Raw genomic sequence first — 13,625 nt, 5'->3', positions numbered from 1 at the left:
AGCCTGGCTGACGTGTCTCTGAGGGTGGTGTGAAATAAGTAGATTCTGCAGCACCTCAGCCTTCATTTCCAATTAATTCTCTAGTCCTCGTGGCTGCAGAGAAAGCCATCCAACCGGTGTGACAGTTGCCAGAGTCTGCAGAGAGCCTGAGACAACAACTCTGAGCAGAGTGAACTGGCCACATTTGTCTCCATGGGCTCGTTCACACTTGAAACTAACGATGTCACTTGCTGGCACATCAGCGCACATTGACGTGCTGATTGTTTGGGTGGATGAGGCAGGAGAAAGGCAGGGGGGTGACACCAATGCAGGGAGGGGTAGTTGGGAGTTGCAGTGGGGAGACTGAACAAGGATTCGTGTCTATAGTTTAACTCCTGTTGATTCTGGAGCCTAATGAAAACCTTTAAATGTCAGTTTTCACTCTGTCTTTGCTGATGGTCTCAGCAGATGGGTGGGGGAAGGAGTGGGAGTGGAGCCCATGTGCGACAAGGGGAACTGGGAGCTGACACAAGGAAGTGAGGATTGTGCTGCAGGGAGTGGGGCAGGGGCTCAGTAGGGGGTGCTGTGCTGCAGGGAGCAGGGCGGGGGCTCAGTAGGGGGTGCTGTGCTGCAGGGAGCAGGGCGGGGGACAGCAGGGGGCGCTGTGCTGCTGGGAGCAGGTGGTGGGCTGGGTAGGGGGCGCTGTGCTGTGGGGAGCGGGGAGGGGCTCAGTAGGGGCTGCTGTGCTGCGGGGAGGTGTGGGCTCAGCAGGGGGTGCTGAGCTGCAGGGAGTGGGGCGGGGGCTCAGTAGGGGGCCCTGTGCTACAGGGAGCAGGTGGTGGGCTGGGTAGGGGGCGCTGTGCTGTGGGGAGCGGGGAGGGGCTCAGTAGGGGGCGCTGTGCTGCAGGGAGCAGGTGGTGGGCTGGCTAGGGGGCGCTGTGCTGTGGGGAGCGGGGAGGGGCTCAGTAGGGGGCGCTGTGCTCCGGGGAGCAGGTGGTGGGCTGGGTAGGGGGCGCTGTGCTGTGGGCAGCGGGGAGGGGTTTGGTAGGGGGCGCTGTGCTGCGGGGAGCAGGTGGTGGGCTGGGTAGGGGGCGCTGTGCTGTGGGGAGCAGGAAGGGGCTCAGTAGGGGGTGCTGTGCTGCGGGGAGGTGTGGGCTCAGCAGGGGGTACTGAGCTGCAGGGAGTGGGACAGAGGCTCAGTAGGGGGCGCTGTGCTGCTGGGAGCAGGTGGTGGGCTGGGTAGGGGGAGCTGTGCTGTGGGGAGCGGGGAGGGGCTTGGTAGGGGGCGCTGTGCTGCTAGGAGCAGGTGGTGGGCTGGGTAGGGGGCGCTGTGCTGTGGGGAGCGGGGAGGGGCTCAGCAGGGGATGCTGTGCTGCAAGGAGTGGGGCGGGGGCTCAGTAGGGGGCCCTGTGCTGCAGGGAGCAGGTGGTGGGCTGGGTAGGGGGCGCTGTGCTGCAGGGAACGGGTTGAGGGGGCTCAGCACGAGGCCTTGTATTGCAAGGAGCGGGGCTGGAGGCTTGATATGGGGGCAACGTAGTATATGAAATACTTCAAACTTAAACTCTAGATTGAAGCTCGAAGCCCTTTCCTGCGGTTAGTGAATCTGTTTATTATTATTGTTTGAGCACTATTGCAATAACCTGACTGTGCTGTGATTCACACTATTCCATTCATTTTAACCCAATATCATAACAATTTCCTCCAGGCAATATACACAGACGAGGCAAATGAAACCCAAATTGGGGTGGTAGCGGGGAAAACCCAAGGTCACCACTGTGTTGACAATCAGACTTTGGGTGCAAACGTCACCTCTGGTGTGCTGTGAACAAAGCTAGGACCCTGATCTTGGTTGGGGTCTGTGCAGCACCCAGCACAACAGAGTCCCTGAGCTGTCAGGCGCCCGATGTGACGGGAGGCCCCCCCATCTTGGTCAGGGTCTGTGTAGAACTTGACTGGGGACCCCCAGTCTCGGTTGGGATCTGCGCCGTGTTCAGCACAATGGAGTCCCCGATCTCAGTTAGAGTCTCTGGATACTATTGTAGCATAAATAATAATAATAATAATAATAATAAATAATTAATAGGCAGTTAAACAAAAACGTTCCTCCCCAGAGCCAGTTGCATTGTGGCATCAGGCAATGTCATTTCTAAATCCATAGGATGCTGGGTTCTGCTGGGTAGGAGATCCCACTGGGAAGGGATCAGAACACAAATGAAGGTGAGTGGCTTCTCTCGTGCCTGATTCGACATCTCAGCAACTGGGACCGCACAGGAAATAGAGAAAGCTGCCGATTAGCATGTGACAATCTTCCACTGGGTGAAGCAAACAGACGGAGCGTGGGGGGAGCAGAATTCTCTTATGTGGGTCGATGGCTAAGAGATATGGTTCTTTCCTTTGTGTCCCTTCACTTTTTTCCCTGCGAAAGTCACCAGAAAGACAACAGGTACATGGGGTATCTTTACTCATGGTTATGATGCTTTGGCGGATCCCAAAGCACTTTGGAAGCTGCACACACAGGGATCACTGGCTTGACACTGAGATGCAGCCACCTCTGGGGTGGAGTTGCAGGGGAGCAACTGTGCAGTGAAGTGGCATGGGGACGGCTCGCCTGGCCCTGAGATGCATCCAGCTCTGGGGCTGGGCATCTGGGGAACAGCTGCACACAACACAGCACAGTGATAGCACACCCAGCCCTAAGATGCAGTCGCCTCTGGGGTGGGTGGCTGGGTACTGAGCTACTAGCACACAGTTTAATACAGGAAGAGGAGGCAACCCTGGTATCCAGCTGAAAGTGCAGGGGGGTGCGAGGGAGGCAGAGCGAGGGATTCGGCTAAGACACCAGAATGAACACTTGGATTAAAGATGAAAGTGTCAGAGACACTGCAATGAACATTGTCAGCACAGCGCCCCCTAGTGCTGCATCGCGGCCATCCCTGACTGCCAGGGGCCAGCGCCTCTTTTGAGCCCCTACCTGGCTCCCTGCAGCACAGCGCCCCCTAGTGCCACACTGAGGCACTGGGGCCAGTACTGACTGCCGGGGGAGAGGGTCCCTGCCTGCTCCCCGCAGCACAGCGCCCCCTAGTGCTGCACTAGAGTGCCTGGTGGTGGCAGAGCTGGGCTCTGGCTCGCTTGGTGGTTGGCAGGCAGGGTGGAAGGTTGGTCCCAGGAGCTGGGAGGTAGCTCTGGTCGGGGCGGCAGATTGCAGGAGGGTCAGGTTGCTCTGCGGTGAGACCAGACATCCATACACCCCCAGACTTTAAGGGGACTGAAAAGGGGGCCTCAGGTGCGAAGGGACTCACCTTTCCCTCGTTTGGCACCACCGGGTGGCACTGGCTTCTGCCCCTTGCCACTGGAACCTGCAGGAGAGAGAGGGTTAGTCAGTGTCTCTGCATCACCCACACGGTTCCCTGCAGCACAGCACCCCCTAGTGCATCACTGGGGCACAGGGGCCAGCACTGACTGTCAGGAGAGAGCGCCCCCTACTGAGCCCCTGCTTTGCTCCCTGCAGCACAGCGCCCCCTAACATTGCACTGGTGCATTGGCATCAGCTCTGACTGCCAGGGGAGAGCGTCCCCTGCTGAGTTGCATGCACATCTCCCTGCAGCTCAGCACCCCCCAGTGCCGCACTAGAGTGGCTGATGGTGGCAGAGCTGGGCTCTGGCTGGCTTGGCAGTTGGCAGGCAGGGAGGAAGTTTTGTCCCAGGTGCTGGGAGGTGGCTCTGGTTGGGGAGGCAGACTGCAGGAGGGGCAGGTCGCTCTGCGGTGAGACCACACTTCTGAACACCAATTGCACTGGCTGGGGAGTGAAAAAGTGTCCTTGGGTACTTGGGGACTCACCTTCCCCCCGTTTGGCACAACCAGGTGGGACTGACTTCTGCCCCTTGCTGCTGGAAACTGTAGGGAAGAGAGGTATAGTCAGTGAGTGTCTCTACTAAGTCACCCAAACTATTCCCCACAGCACAATGGCCCCTCATAGTGCAGTGTGGCATTGGGGGTCAGCATTGGTGGTGAGGGGAGAGCACCCCGTACTGAGCTCCTGCCTTGCTCCCTGCAGCGGCGGCCATCCCTAGTGCTGCATTGGGGCATGGGGGCCAGCACTGACTGCCAGGGGAGAGCGCCCCCCACAGAGCCCCTGCCCCGCTCCCTGCAGTGGTGGCCATCCCTAGCGCTGCACTGGGGCATTGGGGCCAGAGGAGAGCGCCCCCTACTGAGCCTTCACCCTGATCCCTGCAGCATAGCGCCCCCTAGTGCTGCACTGGGACACTGGGGCCAGCACTGACTGCCAGGGGAGAGCGCCCCCTACTGAGCCCTGGCCTGCTCCCTGCAGCACAGCGCCCCCTAGTGCTGCACTGGGACTTTGGGGCCAGCACTGACTGCCAGGGGAGAGCGCCCGCTACTGAGCCCTGCCCTGCTCCCTGCAGCACAGCGCCCCCTAGTGCTGCACTGGGACATTGGGGCCAGCACTGACTCCCAGGGGAGAGCGCCCCCTACTGAGCCCTGCCCCACCACCTGCAGCTCGGTGCCCCGTAGTGCCACACTAGAGTGGCTGGAGGTGGCAGAGCTGGGCTCTGGATGGCTTGGCGGTTGGCAGGCAGGGTGGAAGGTTGGTCCTAGGAGCTGGGAGGTAGCTCTGGTTGGGGAGGCAGATTGCAGGAGAGTCAGGTCGCTCTGCAGTGAGACCACACTTCTGAACACCCCTTGGACTGCCCGGGCAGTGACAAACAGGGCTCAGGCACTGAGGGACTCACCTTCTCCTCGTTTGGCACAACCGGGTGGCACTGGCTTTTCCCACTCTCCATCGGAACCTGCAGCAGTAAGGGGTATAGTCAGGGAGTGTCTCTGAGTTACCCACCTTGTTCCCTGCAGCACAGTGCCCCCTTTCACTGCAAGGGGGCACTGGGCTCAGCACTGGCAGAGAGGGGAGCGTCCCCTACTGACATACTCTGCTCCATGCAGCACAGCGCCTCCTACCACCACACTGGGACATCAGGGCCAGCACTGACTGTCAGGGGAGAGTGCCCCTTAATGAGCCCCCCACCACCTGCAGCACAGCGCCCCCTAGTGCCACACTAGAGTGGCTGGAGGTGGCAGAGCTGGGCTCTGGTTGGCTCGGTGGTTGGCAGGCAGGGTGGAAGCTTTGCCCCAGGTACTGGGAGGTAGCTCTGATTGGGGAGGCAGATTGCAGGAGGGGCAGGTCGCTCCGTACTGAGACCACACTTCTGAAGACCTCTTAGACTGCCTGGAAAGCGAAAAAGAGGCCTCGGGTGCTTAGCGACTCACCTTCCTCTTCTGTCACACCACCAGGTGGCACTGGCTTTTCCCACTCTTCACTGGAACCTATAGGAGAGAGAGGGTTAGTCAGTGCTGTGCATCACCACCATTGTTCCCTGCAGCAGATCAGCACTGCACTGGGGCTCTGGGGTCAGGCCTGACTGCCAGAACACAGCGCCCCCTACTGAGCTCTTGCTCTGCTTCCCACAGTGCAGTGCCCCCTAGTGCCACGCTGGCGTAGCTGATAGTGGTAGCACTGGGCTCTGGATGGTTTGGCGATTGGCAGGCAGGGTGGAGGGTTTGTCCCGGGAGCTGGTAGGTAGCTTTGGTTGGGGAGGCAGATTGCAGGAGGGGCAGATCGCTGTGCAGTGAGACCACACTTCTGAAGACCCCTCAGACTGCCTGGGTAGTGGAAAAGTGAAAAGCTGAGGGACTCACCTTCCCCTCTTGTGGTACCACTAGTTGGCACTGGCTTTTCTCCATCTCCACCGGAACCTGCAGGAGAGAGAGGCATAGTCAGGGTGTGTCTCTGAGCCACCCCATTGTTTCCTGCAGCACAGCGCCCCCTAGTGTCGCAGTGGGGCATTGGGGTCAGCACTGACTGGCAGGGGAAAGCGCCCAATACTGAGCCTTGACTCTGCTTCCCGCAGCACAGCGCCCTCTACCGCCAAACTGGGGTATCAGGGCCAGCATGGCCAGCGAGGGAAGAGCAACCCCTGCTCTCCCCTGCCCCACCGCCTGCAGCTCAATGCCCCCCAGTACCACAGTAGAACGGGTGGTGGAGGCAGAGCTGGGCTTTGGATGGCCTGGCGGTAGTCAGGCAGGGTTGAAGGTATGTCCTAGGTACTGGGAGGTAGTTCGTGTTGGGGAGGCAGGCTGCAGGAGGGGCAGGTCGCTTCGCAGTGAGACCACACGTCTGAACACCAGTTATGCTGCCTGGGCAGTGAAATAAGTGTCCTCAGGTGCTTAGGGACTCACCTTCCCCGCTTGTGGTACCACCATTAGTTGGCACTGGCTTTTCCTCCTCTCCACCAGAACCTGCAGGAGAGAGAGACATAGTCAGGGCCTCTCTCTGAGTCACCCACATTTTTTCCTGCAGCATAGCGCCCCCTTGTGTTGCAGTGGGGTATTGGGGTCAACACTGGCTGCCAGGGGAGAGCACCCGCTACTGATCCCTGCCACACTACCTGCAGCTCGGCATCCCCCAGTGCCACACTAGAGTGGCTGGTGGTGGCAGAGCTGGGCTCTAGCTGGCTCGGTAGTTGGCAGGCAGAGTGGAAGGCTTGTCCCAGGTGCTGAGAGGTAGTTCTGGTTGGGGAGGCAGATTGCAGGAGGGGCAGATCGCTGTGCAGTGAGACTACACTTCTGAACACCCCTCAGACTGCCTGGGCAGTGGAAAAGTGGAAAGCTTAGGGACTCACCTTCCCTTCTTGTGGTACCGCTAGTTGGCACTGGCTTTTCCCCGTCTCCACCAGAAGCTGCAGGAGAGAGAGATATAATCAGGGTGTGTCTCTGAGTCACCCACATTGTTTCCTGCAGCACAGCACCCCCTAGTGTCGCAGTGAGACATTGGGGTCAGCACTGACTGCTAGGGGAGATGACCCACTATTGAGTTCCTACCCCAACCCCTACAGCACAGTGCCTTCTAAGCAGACTATGGGGCATTGGGACCAGACTTGATGGCCATGAGTGAGCAGGTACCCCCTGTGCAGCACCCTGTTTTTCCTGTCTGGTCTCCCATCCAACCATTGACCTAGCCCCACCCTGCTTAGCATGCGCACCCAAAGAAATTGCGGTTGCTGTCTGGATTGCCTCTTACTTGGAGTAGGCTTCATTGGGCATCTGTCCTCTTCTATGACCGCTGGAACTGGCATGGGCTGCTTGGCAAAGTAACCATCCCGTGTGAGGTCCATGATCCATTTCTCGTATGCTCTAACTTCTGTGTACACCCCAGGCTGGCTCTTCCTCCCGCAGCCATTGCCAAAGCTGGAGAGGCCAGTCAGGAACCAGGTGCCCTTCTCATTGCAAATCAGAGGCCCCCCATCATCTCCCTGAAGAGTCAAGAACAAAGGGACAACTGCATGAACTCCAGTGGGGGTGGGTTCTCTGGGCCTGTTGGACAGCGGATATTCTGGGTTTTCCCCAGGGAGTGGCTGCATGAGGAGACATCCCAGAAATTCAGTGGAACAGTCCTCCTCCATGAATGACCATGAGCTACCCTAGTGCACAGTGGGTCAGAGGTTGCACAGACCATCTCTGCACCATGGAGAGCCATGGTGGCAGGATGGATTAGCCACGGACAATAGGACCATTCATGCTGGAGAACCAGGACATGCTGGATCCATCCCCTACCCAACACTGGATGGCTCAACACTGGGCAAAATAGGACACATCAGTACTACGGACAGCTCCAGAGGAACGAGGCTGTGCAGAAAATCTCCCTGACCCAAAAGCATGGAGCTCAGCAATGGCCAATAGAAAATTTCTGTACCATGGACAGTGCCATAAACCCCATAGACTGCCGGGCATATGCCCCCCCGAATGCCCCAGTTTGAGGATAGGACACTTCAGCACCGTGGACAGCTCCAGAGGCGACAGCATCTAGACCAGGGGTAGGCAACCTATGGCACACATGCCGAAGGTGGCACGCGAGCTGATTTTCAGTGGCACCCACACTGCCTGGGTCCTGGCCACCGGTCCGGGAGGCTTTGCATTTTAATTTAATTTTAAATAAAGTTTCTTCAACATTTTAAAAACCTTATTTACTTTACACACAACAATAATTTAGTTAAATATTATAGACTTGTAGAAAGAGATCTTCTAAAAAAACATTAAAATGTATTGCTGGCACGTGAAACTTTAAATTAGAGTGACTAAATGGAGACTCGGCACAGCACTTCTGAAAGGTTGCCGACCCCTGATCTAGATTCAAGTGATCAGCACCCTGAATGTCCAGAGCATTTGATAAGCAAACGGGGTAGGAGTGAGATGTGGGGACAGAAGGCCTGCCAGAGCCAGGCCTTTGTGTGGAAAATGGGGGGAATGTCTCCACTGATGGAGCCATGGATATCAGTCCTTCAGAGCCAGCTGTTGTGGCTGCCCAGATGTTCTGCAGACCCTGGGGCCATGCTGTGCATTGGATGGCTCACTCACCTCACAGCTGGTGTTCTCCTCCTGTTGAGCAGCACAAAGCATGTCTGGGAGGATGGATGCCACCTCACCAGCTGAACTGGTCTGGTTGTAGGTGCAGTTACAGGCAACAGGTCCCATGAGTTCCACCTCCATGCCCTGTAGCGACTGCGGTGCGGGTGCCCGAGCTGTGGAAACACAGAGACGTTGGGTTGGAAGTTATCAAGCCCTACTGCTTATCCCACCCTCTGTCCCTTGAGCTATCCAATTACCACCTGCGGGCCAGATCGGAGTCGGTGCCCCCAAGATGGGAAAAGCCCCCATGTCCCACATACCATTCTCTCGTCCCCTGACCCAGCAGGTGCTACCAAGCTGGAATCGGTGTGTGTCATAGGGGAGGCAGACAGCCCAGATGTTCTCCCCAAACACCACTGGCTTGGCGAGCATCAGTAGCGCAATGTCAGAGCCCTCGATCACGTTCACGTAGGCTGCATGGAGGATGAGCTTCTGGAGGCCCCTTTCTTCTTGCCAGCGTGGCTCTGCCCCATCCCGCCACTCACCCAGGAGCACCGTCCATTCTGTGGGGTCCTGCCGCCTGCAACACAGTCCCCACAACGGGTTACTAATCTGTCAGGGCAGGGGGCAGGGAATCAGGACTTCAGAGTTTGATCCACAGCTCTGCTAGGGGAGTCAGGTCTAGTGCTTAGAGCAGAGGGGGATGGAAGATCAGGACTCCTGGGATCTATCTCTGGGAGGGGAGTGGGGTCCAGAGAGGAGCTGAGTAGGGCACACATTACAGACAGTCATTCATCTCTGATAGAGACATGGATACCCTGGGATGTGTGACACCTCTCCCTCCCTCCCCAATCCCTGCTGGGTCACCCCTGCCTCATGCCCCTCACTCACCCGATGAAGCAGTGAGCAGCTGCCAGCACCCAGCTCTCGGAGATCAGTGCTCCCCCACAGACGTGCTGCCCCCCAGATTGTAGGCTCACGTACCAGGGCCATGGTCCCTTGGCAGTGACACTCAGCTCATGTCCCTTCAGCTTCCCGCAGCCTGGAGAGATTAGGAATCAGTAGCCTATTATCAGTCCCCCACCCTGGGGCTGGATCGGAACCAGCGCCCCCTAGAGGGGAAAGACCCCATGTCCATTCCCCACCCCGTGAGCCAGCCAGTCCCCACCCTGTGGCCAGATCAGAGCCAGCGCCCCCTAGAGGGGAAAGCCTCATGTCCCAATCCCCACTGGCCGTACCTCTGCATTTTCCATGGTCGCTGCTGAAGGGGGGCGGCACAGTTTGGACAGCGAAGGAGGCTCCCCTCGTGTGGTTCTGGATCCAGTCAGTGTAGGCTGTGACCTCGGTCAGCAGGATGGGGCTGTGGAGCTGGGCACAGCCCACTGAGAAGCTCATGATCCCAGCCTGGAACCACGTCCCATTCTCGGAGCAGACCACCGGCCCCCCGGAATCACCCTGGCAAGGGATGGGCAGCGAGATTCAGGGCTGAGGAGCAAGGTGTGATCCCTTTGCCCCCTCTACCCTCCTCCAAACCAGGTACAGCCCCTCTGTTCCCCTCCCACAACCCATCTCCTTCCCCTTCCTTCTCTCCAATCGCCTAGCCCAGCCCCCCCCAACCTGGCACCCCCTTTCACTCTCACCTGGCAGGGCCCCTGGCCCCCACTCTGATACCCGGCACAGATCAGCCCTGGCCCGGCAGGGCTGGAGAGCTCCTTCTGGCGCAGGTTATTGTGGATGCAGTTGCAGGTCTCTGCACTGAGCAGGTCCAGATCCACCTTCTTTAGAGGCTTGGGAGGTGGGAGGGTCACTGTGGGGAGGGAAAGAAGAAGGGTCAGTGCCCTGTTGGGGAATAGCGTACCCCGGGTGGGCAGGGGGCTAGATGTCTCCATCTTTGCCGGGAGCTCTCCCCTCTCACTCACTGTCCTCCTTCACCCTGCCCCAGCCGGTGGCCCAGCACTGGGACCCGAAGGCGAATCGGTGGTTGGGGTAGGGCAGGCAGATGGGGCCTACGTCACGGCTGAAGGAGACAGGCTCAGCCAGCTGCAGCAGAGCGATGTCCAAGCCCTTGGTGTAGTCTTTGTACTGCTCATGGGTGATGATGTGGGACACGTTCCGCACTACGCCCTGTAACGGGCCACCAATCAGCTGCAGACGCCCCAGCACCACCTTCCAGGGGGATGGGTCCTTGGTCGTGTCTTTCCTGCAGGGAGATAAGGGACAGGGTGTCATTACCGGGATGGGAAATGCTGGGTTCTAGACTCTGCTTTTATAGGCTTATTTCTCTGTTGGGGGTACTGAGTTCTTGGCCTGTCCCAGATTATACACATATATCTAGATTGCTTCCTGACTCTTGGTGATGCACTTGGCTCTAGATTCCCTGTTCTGGGGTTATTGAGTATGATGCACTCTGCTCCAGATTTGTGACTCTTGGTGGTGTTTATCTTTTTAAATGCATGGCTGTAGACTCGCTCTGGATTGCAGTTGTAGATTCATGGCTCTAGGTTCATTCTAGATGATGCCTGCAGACCTAAATTCATGACTCTTGCTGGTGCTCACTGTTCTACCTTCATGGTTCTAGACCAGTTCTAGACAGTACATAAAACTATGTAATTGTGGGTTTAGACTCATTCTAGATGTTGTATACAGCATGAGGTTCTTTGCTCTGGTTTGTACATATTGTTTTAGTTTCCTGCCTTTATGTTTTTTCTAGATGCTGCATGCAGCTCTAGATTCACTGCTTTTGATGGTACACACCTTTCTAGATTTATCTCTCCATTCTTTACAAATTGTGCACACATATCTAGATCCACAACTGTAGTTAGTGCACACAGTCATGCCCAACTCTAGGCTCATTCTAGATGACATGCATGGTTCTAGGCTAATTGCTCTGTACTCGAAATCCTGAACACCATTCTAGATGTTGCAGATGCTCTAGATTTCACCTCAGGATGCTGTACTTGTAGACTAAATTCTGGAGTCTCCGGTGTATGTGGTTTGAGAAAAGATCACGTCTAGAATCATAGTTGTAGGCTATCTATTCTGGGTGGTGCACATGGTTCTAGTTTTCTTTCCCTAGGCTATCGAATAGTCCTAGATGTACAGTGCCAATTTCTCTAATCTAGGTGTAAAATACAGTTCTAGATGCACAGCTCTTGACACCATTCTGGAGACCATGCTGGGTTCTAGAACAGCTCTCTGCCTCTGGATGATGTGTGCACTGTTCTAGACTGAGACATCTGGTGTCCACGGCTTTAGATGAGCAGCCCTGTTACTCTCAGCACTAGATAACACACATAGTTCTAGCTGCCCCATTCTAGAGGTCATGCAGACTTCTATCTCCAAAGTTCTAGATCGGAGGTTCTAGACTTACCCAATGAAGCAGTGAGCAGCTGACAGAATCCATTTGTCACCGATCAGGGTCCCTCCACACATGTGCTCCCCACGGAGCTGCAGGCTGGCCTGCCAGGGCCACTCCCCTCTCAGGGCATTGACCCCACCCACAATCCGGCTATAGACTCTCTGCTGGCCACAGACTGGTCCTGTAGAGAGTGGGGAAATTAGTTCTCACATAATAATCCTACCCCATCTATGGAAAAAACAGAGAGGGAGCTGGTTATTCCAGGAGGGGAGTGGGGTTTAGGGGGTTAAAGCGGAGGGGGCTGGGAGCCAGGCCTCCTGGGATCTATCCCTGGTTGTGGGAAGTGAGTGGGATCTAGTGGGTTAGAGCAGGGAAGGCAGGAGGCATGGACTTCTGGGTTCTATCCCTGGCTCTGGGAGGGGAGTGGGGTCTAGTGAATTAAAGCATGGGAAGGCTGTGTGCGTGCGATTGTGTGTCACTGCTGTTGTGGATGTGGGTGATTTTGTCAGCCTCATTCTGCAGACTCTTGTGTGTGTCTCATTGTCATTACACCCCTGATGGCATGCAGCTGGATTGCACTGGACTGACAAAGTCTCTGCAGCATCTGTTGCATGATTTACAAAACCTTCCTTGCCCATCAGCCTGGGACTCTGGAGCCTTCATGCAAGTGCTGCAATGGTTTTACTTGTGTGTCTTATTACTATAGACTCACGGAAATGTGGGGCTGGAAGGGACCATGAGAGGGCATCAAGTCCAGTCCCCTGCACTGAGGCAGGACCAAGTAAACCTAGATGAGCCCTGATAGATGTTTGTCTGGCCTGTTCTAAGAACCCTCCAGCGATGGGAACTCCACAACCTCTCTCGGAAGCCCATTCCAGAGCTTAACGCCCCTGAGAGTTAGAAAGTTTTCTTCTAATTTCTAACCTAAATCTTCCTTGCTGCAGATTAAGCCCATCGCTTCTTGTCCTACCATCAATGGATGTGGGAAACAATCGACCACCAGCCTCTGTACAAGAATCCTTAACATATTTGAAGACTGTCAGGTCTCCTCTCAGTCTTTTTTTTCAAGGCTAAACACTCCTTGTTTTTTGAATCTTTCCTCATAGCTCAGGTGGTCTAAACTTTTTCCAGGTTTTTTACTCTCCTCTGGACTCTCTCCAGTGAGTCCACGTCTTTCCTAACATGTGGTACTCAGAACTGGGCATAGGCCTCCAGCTGAGGCCTCACCAGTGCTGAGTAAAGGGGGGACACTGACCTCCCGGGTCTTCCATACGACACTCCTACTCATACACCCCAGAGTGATATTAGCCTTTCTTGCCACTGCATTACATTGTCGACTCGTATTCTCTCTGGGATCTGCTCTAAGCCCCGGAGCCTTCCCAGCAGCGTTACTCTTCGCCAGTTATTCCCAATTTTGTAGCTGTGCGTTTGACTTTTCCTTCCTCCGTGCTGCACTTTGCCCTTGTCCTTATTGACTTTCCTCTTGTGGATGTCAGACCGGTGCTCTGGGCATTGGCTCATTTGCAGAAGCCTATTGTGAAATGCAGAAAACCTCCTTTCCAGAGCCGCCGTTCCTACTCCCCACCCACCACAGCTCTGGGGCAGATGGAACCAGCCACTCAGGAGCCTGGAGGAGGGCAGCCAAAATCAGGCGCCTCCTGCCCCACAAGTTCAGATCAGAGGGATGTTGGGCTTCCTACCTGCTGCCGCTGCTCCTTGCTGGAGGCCTGTAAGGTAGAGAAAACAAGGGTGAGGAGCCTGTGTCGGTAGCCTCTGGGGGATGATTTCATCTGGAGGGAGGTGCTGGCTCAGCAGGCCCCAGTATCTGACTCCAGGACAACCCATGCCCAATATGTGCAGTGGACTTAGAAGG

At 56.3% G+C, this 13,625-nt stretch overlaps 1 protein-coding gene across 1 annotated transcript; it reads right to left on the bottom strand.

Moving 5' to 3' along the window:
- Positions 1-2,351: 2,351 nt before the first annotated feature.
- Positions 2,352-13,023, bottom strand: LOC115651325 (serine protease 53-like). The gene is made up of 17 exons (XM_030562257.1): positions 13,008-13,023; positions 11,765-11,933; positions 10,314-10,594; positions 10,035-10,201; positions 9,633-9,849; positions 9,286-9,436; positions 8,715-8,974; positions 8,404-8,567; positions 7,070-7,301; positions 6,672-6,728; positions 6,229-6,288; positions 5,689-5,745; positions 5,260-5,316; positions 4,728-4,784; positions 3,817-3,873; positions 3,279-3,335; positions 2,352-2,395 (listed from the first exon to the last, which is right to left on the bottom strand). Exons 1-17 carry the CDS (start codon positions 13,021-13,023, stop codon positions 2,352-2,354), a joined length of 2,103 nt encoding a protein of 700 aa, XP_030418117.1.
- Positions 13,024-13,625: the final 602 nt, after the last annotated feature.

Source organism: Gopherus evgoodei, chromosome 4 (genome assembly GCF_007399415.2).
Source record: "Gopherus evgoodei ecotype Sinaloan lineage chromosome 4, rGopEvg1_v1.p, whole genome shotgun sequence".
Classification (NCBI taxonomy): Eukaryota; Metazoa; Chordata; order Testudines; family Testudinidae; genus Gopherus; species Gopherus evgoodei.
The sequence above is the reverse complement of the archived record's forward strand: the minus strand, read 5'-3'. Positions and strand labels throughout refer to the sequence as shown.

Bases quoted from the DNA above. Each gene is read 5' to 3' on its own strand.
- LOC115651325 (XM_030562257.1), bottom strand. The intron at 6,289-6,671 runs GTGAGTCCCTAA...TCTCTCCTGCAG, and splicing joins CGGTACCACAAGAAGGGAAG to GTTCTGGTGGAGAGGAGGAA. The intron at 3,336-3,816 runs GTGAGTCCCCAA...TCTCTCCTGCAG, and splicing joins TTGTGCCAAACGGGGGGAAG to GTTCCAGTGGCAAGGGGCAG.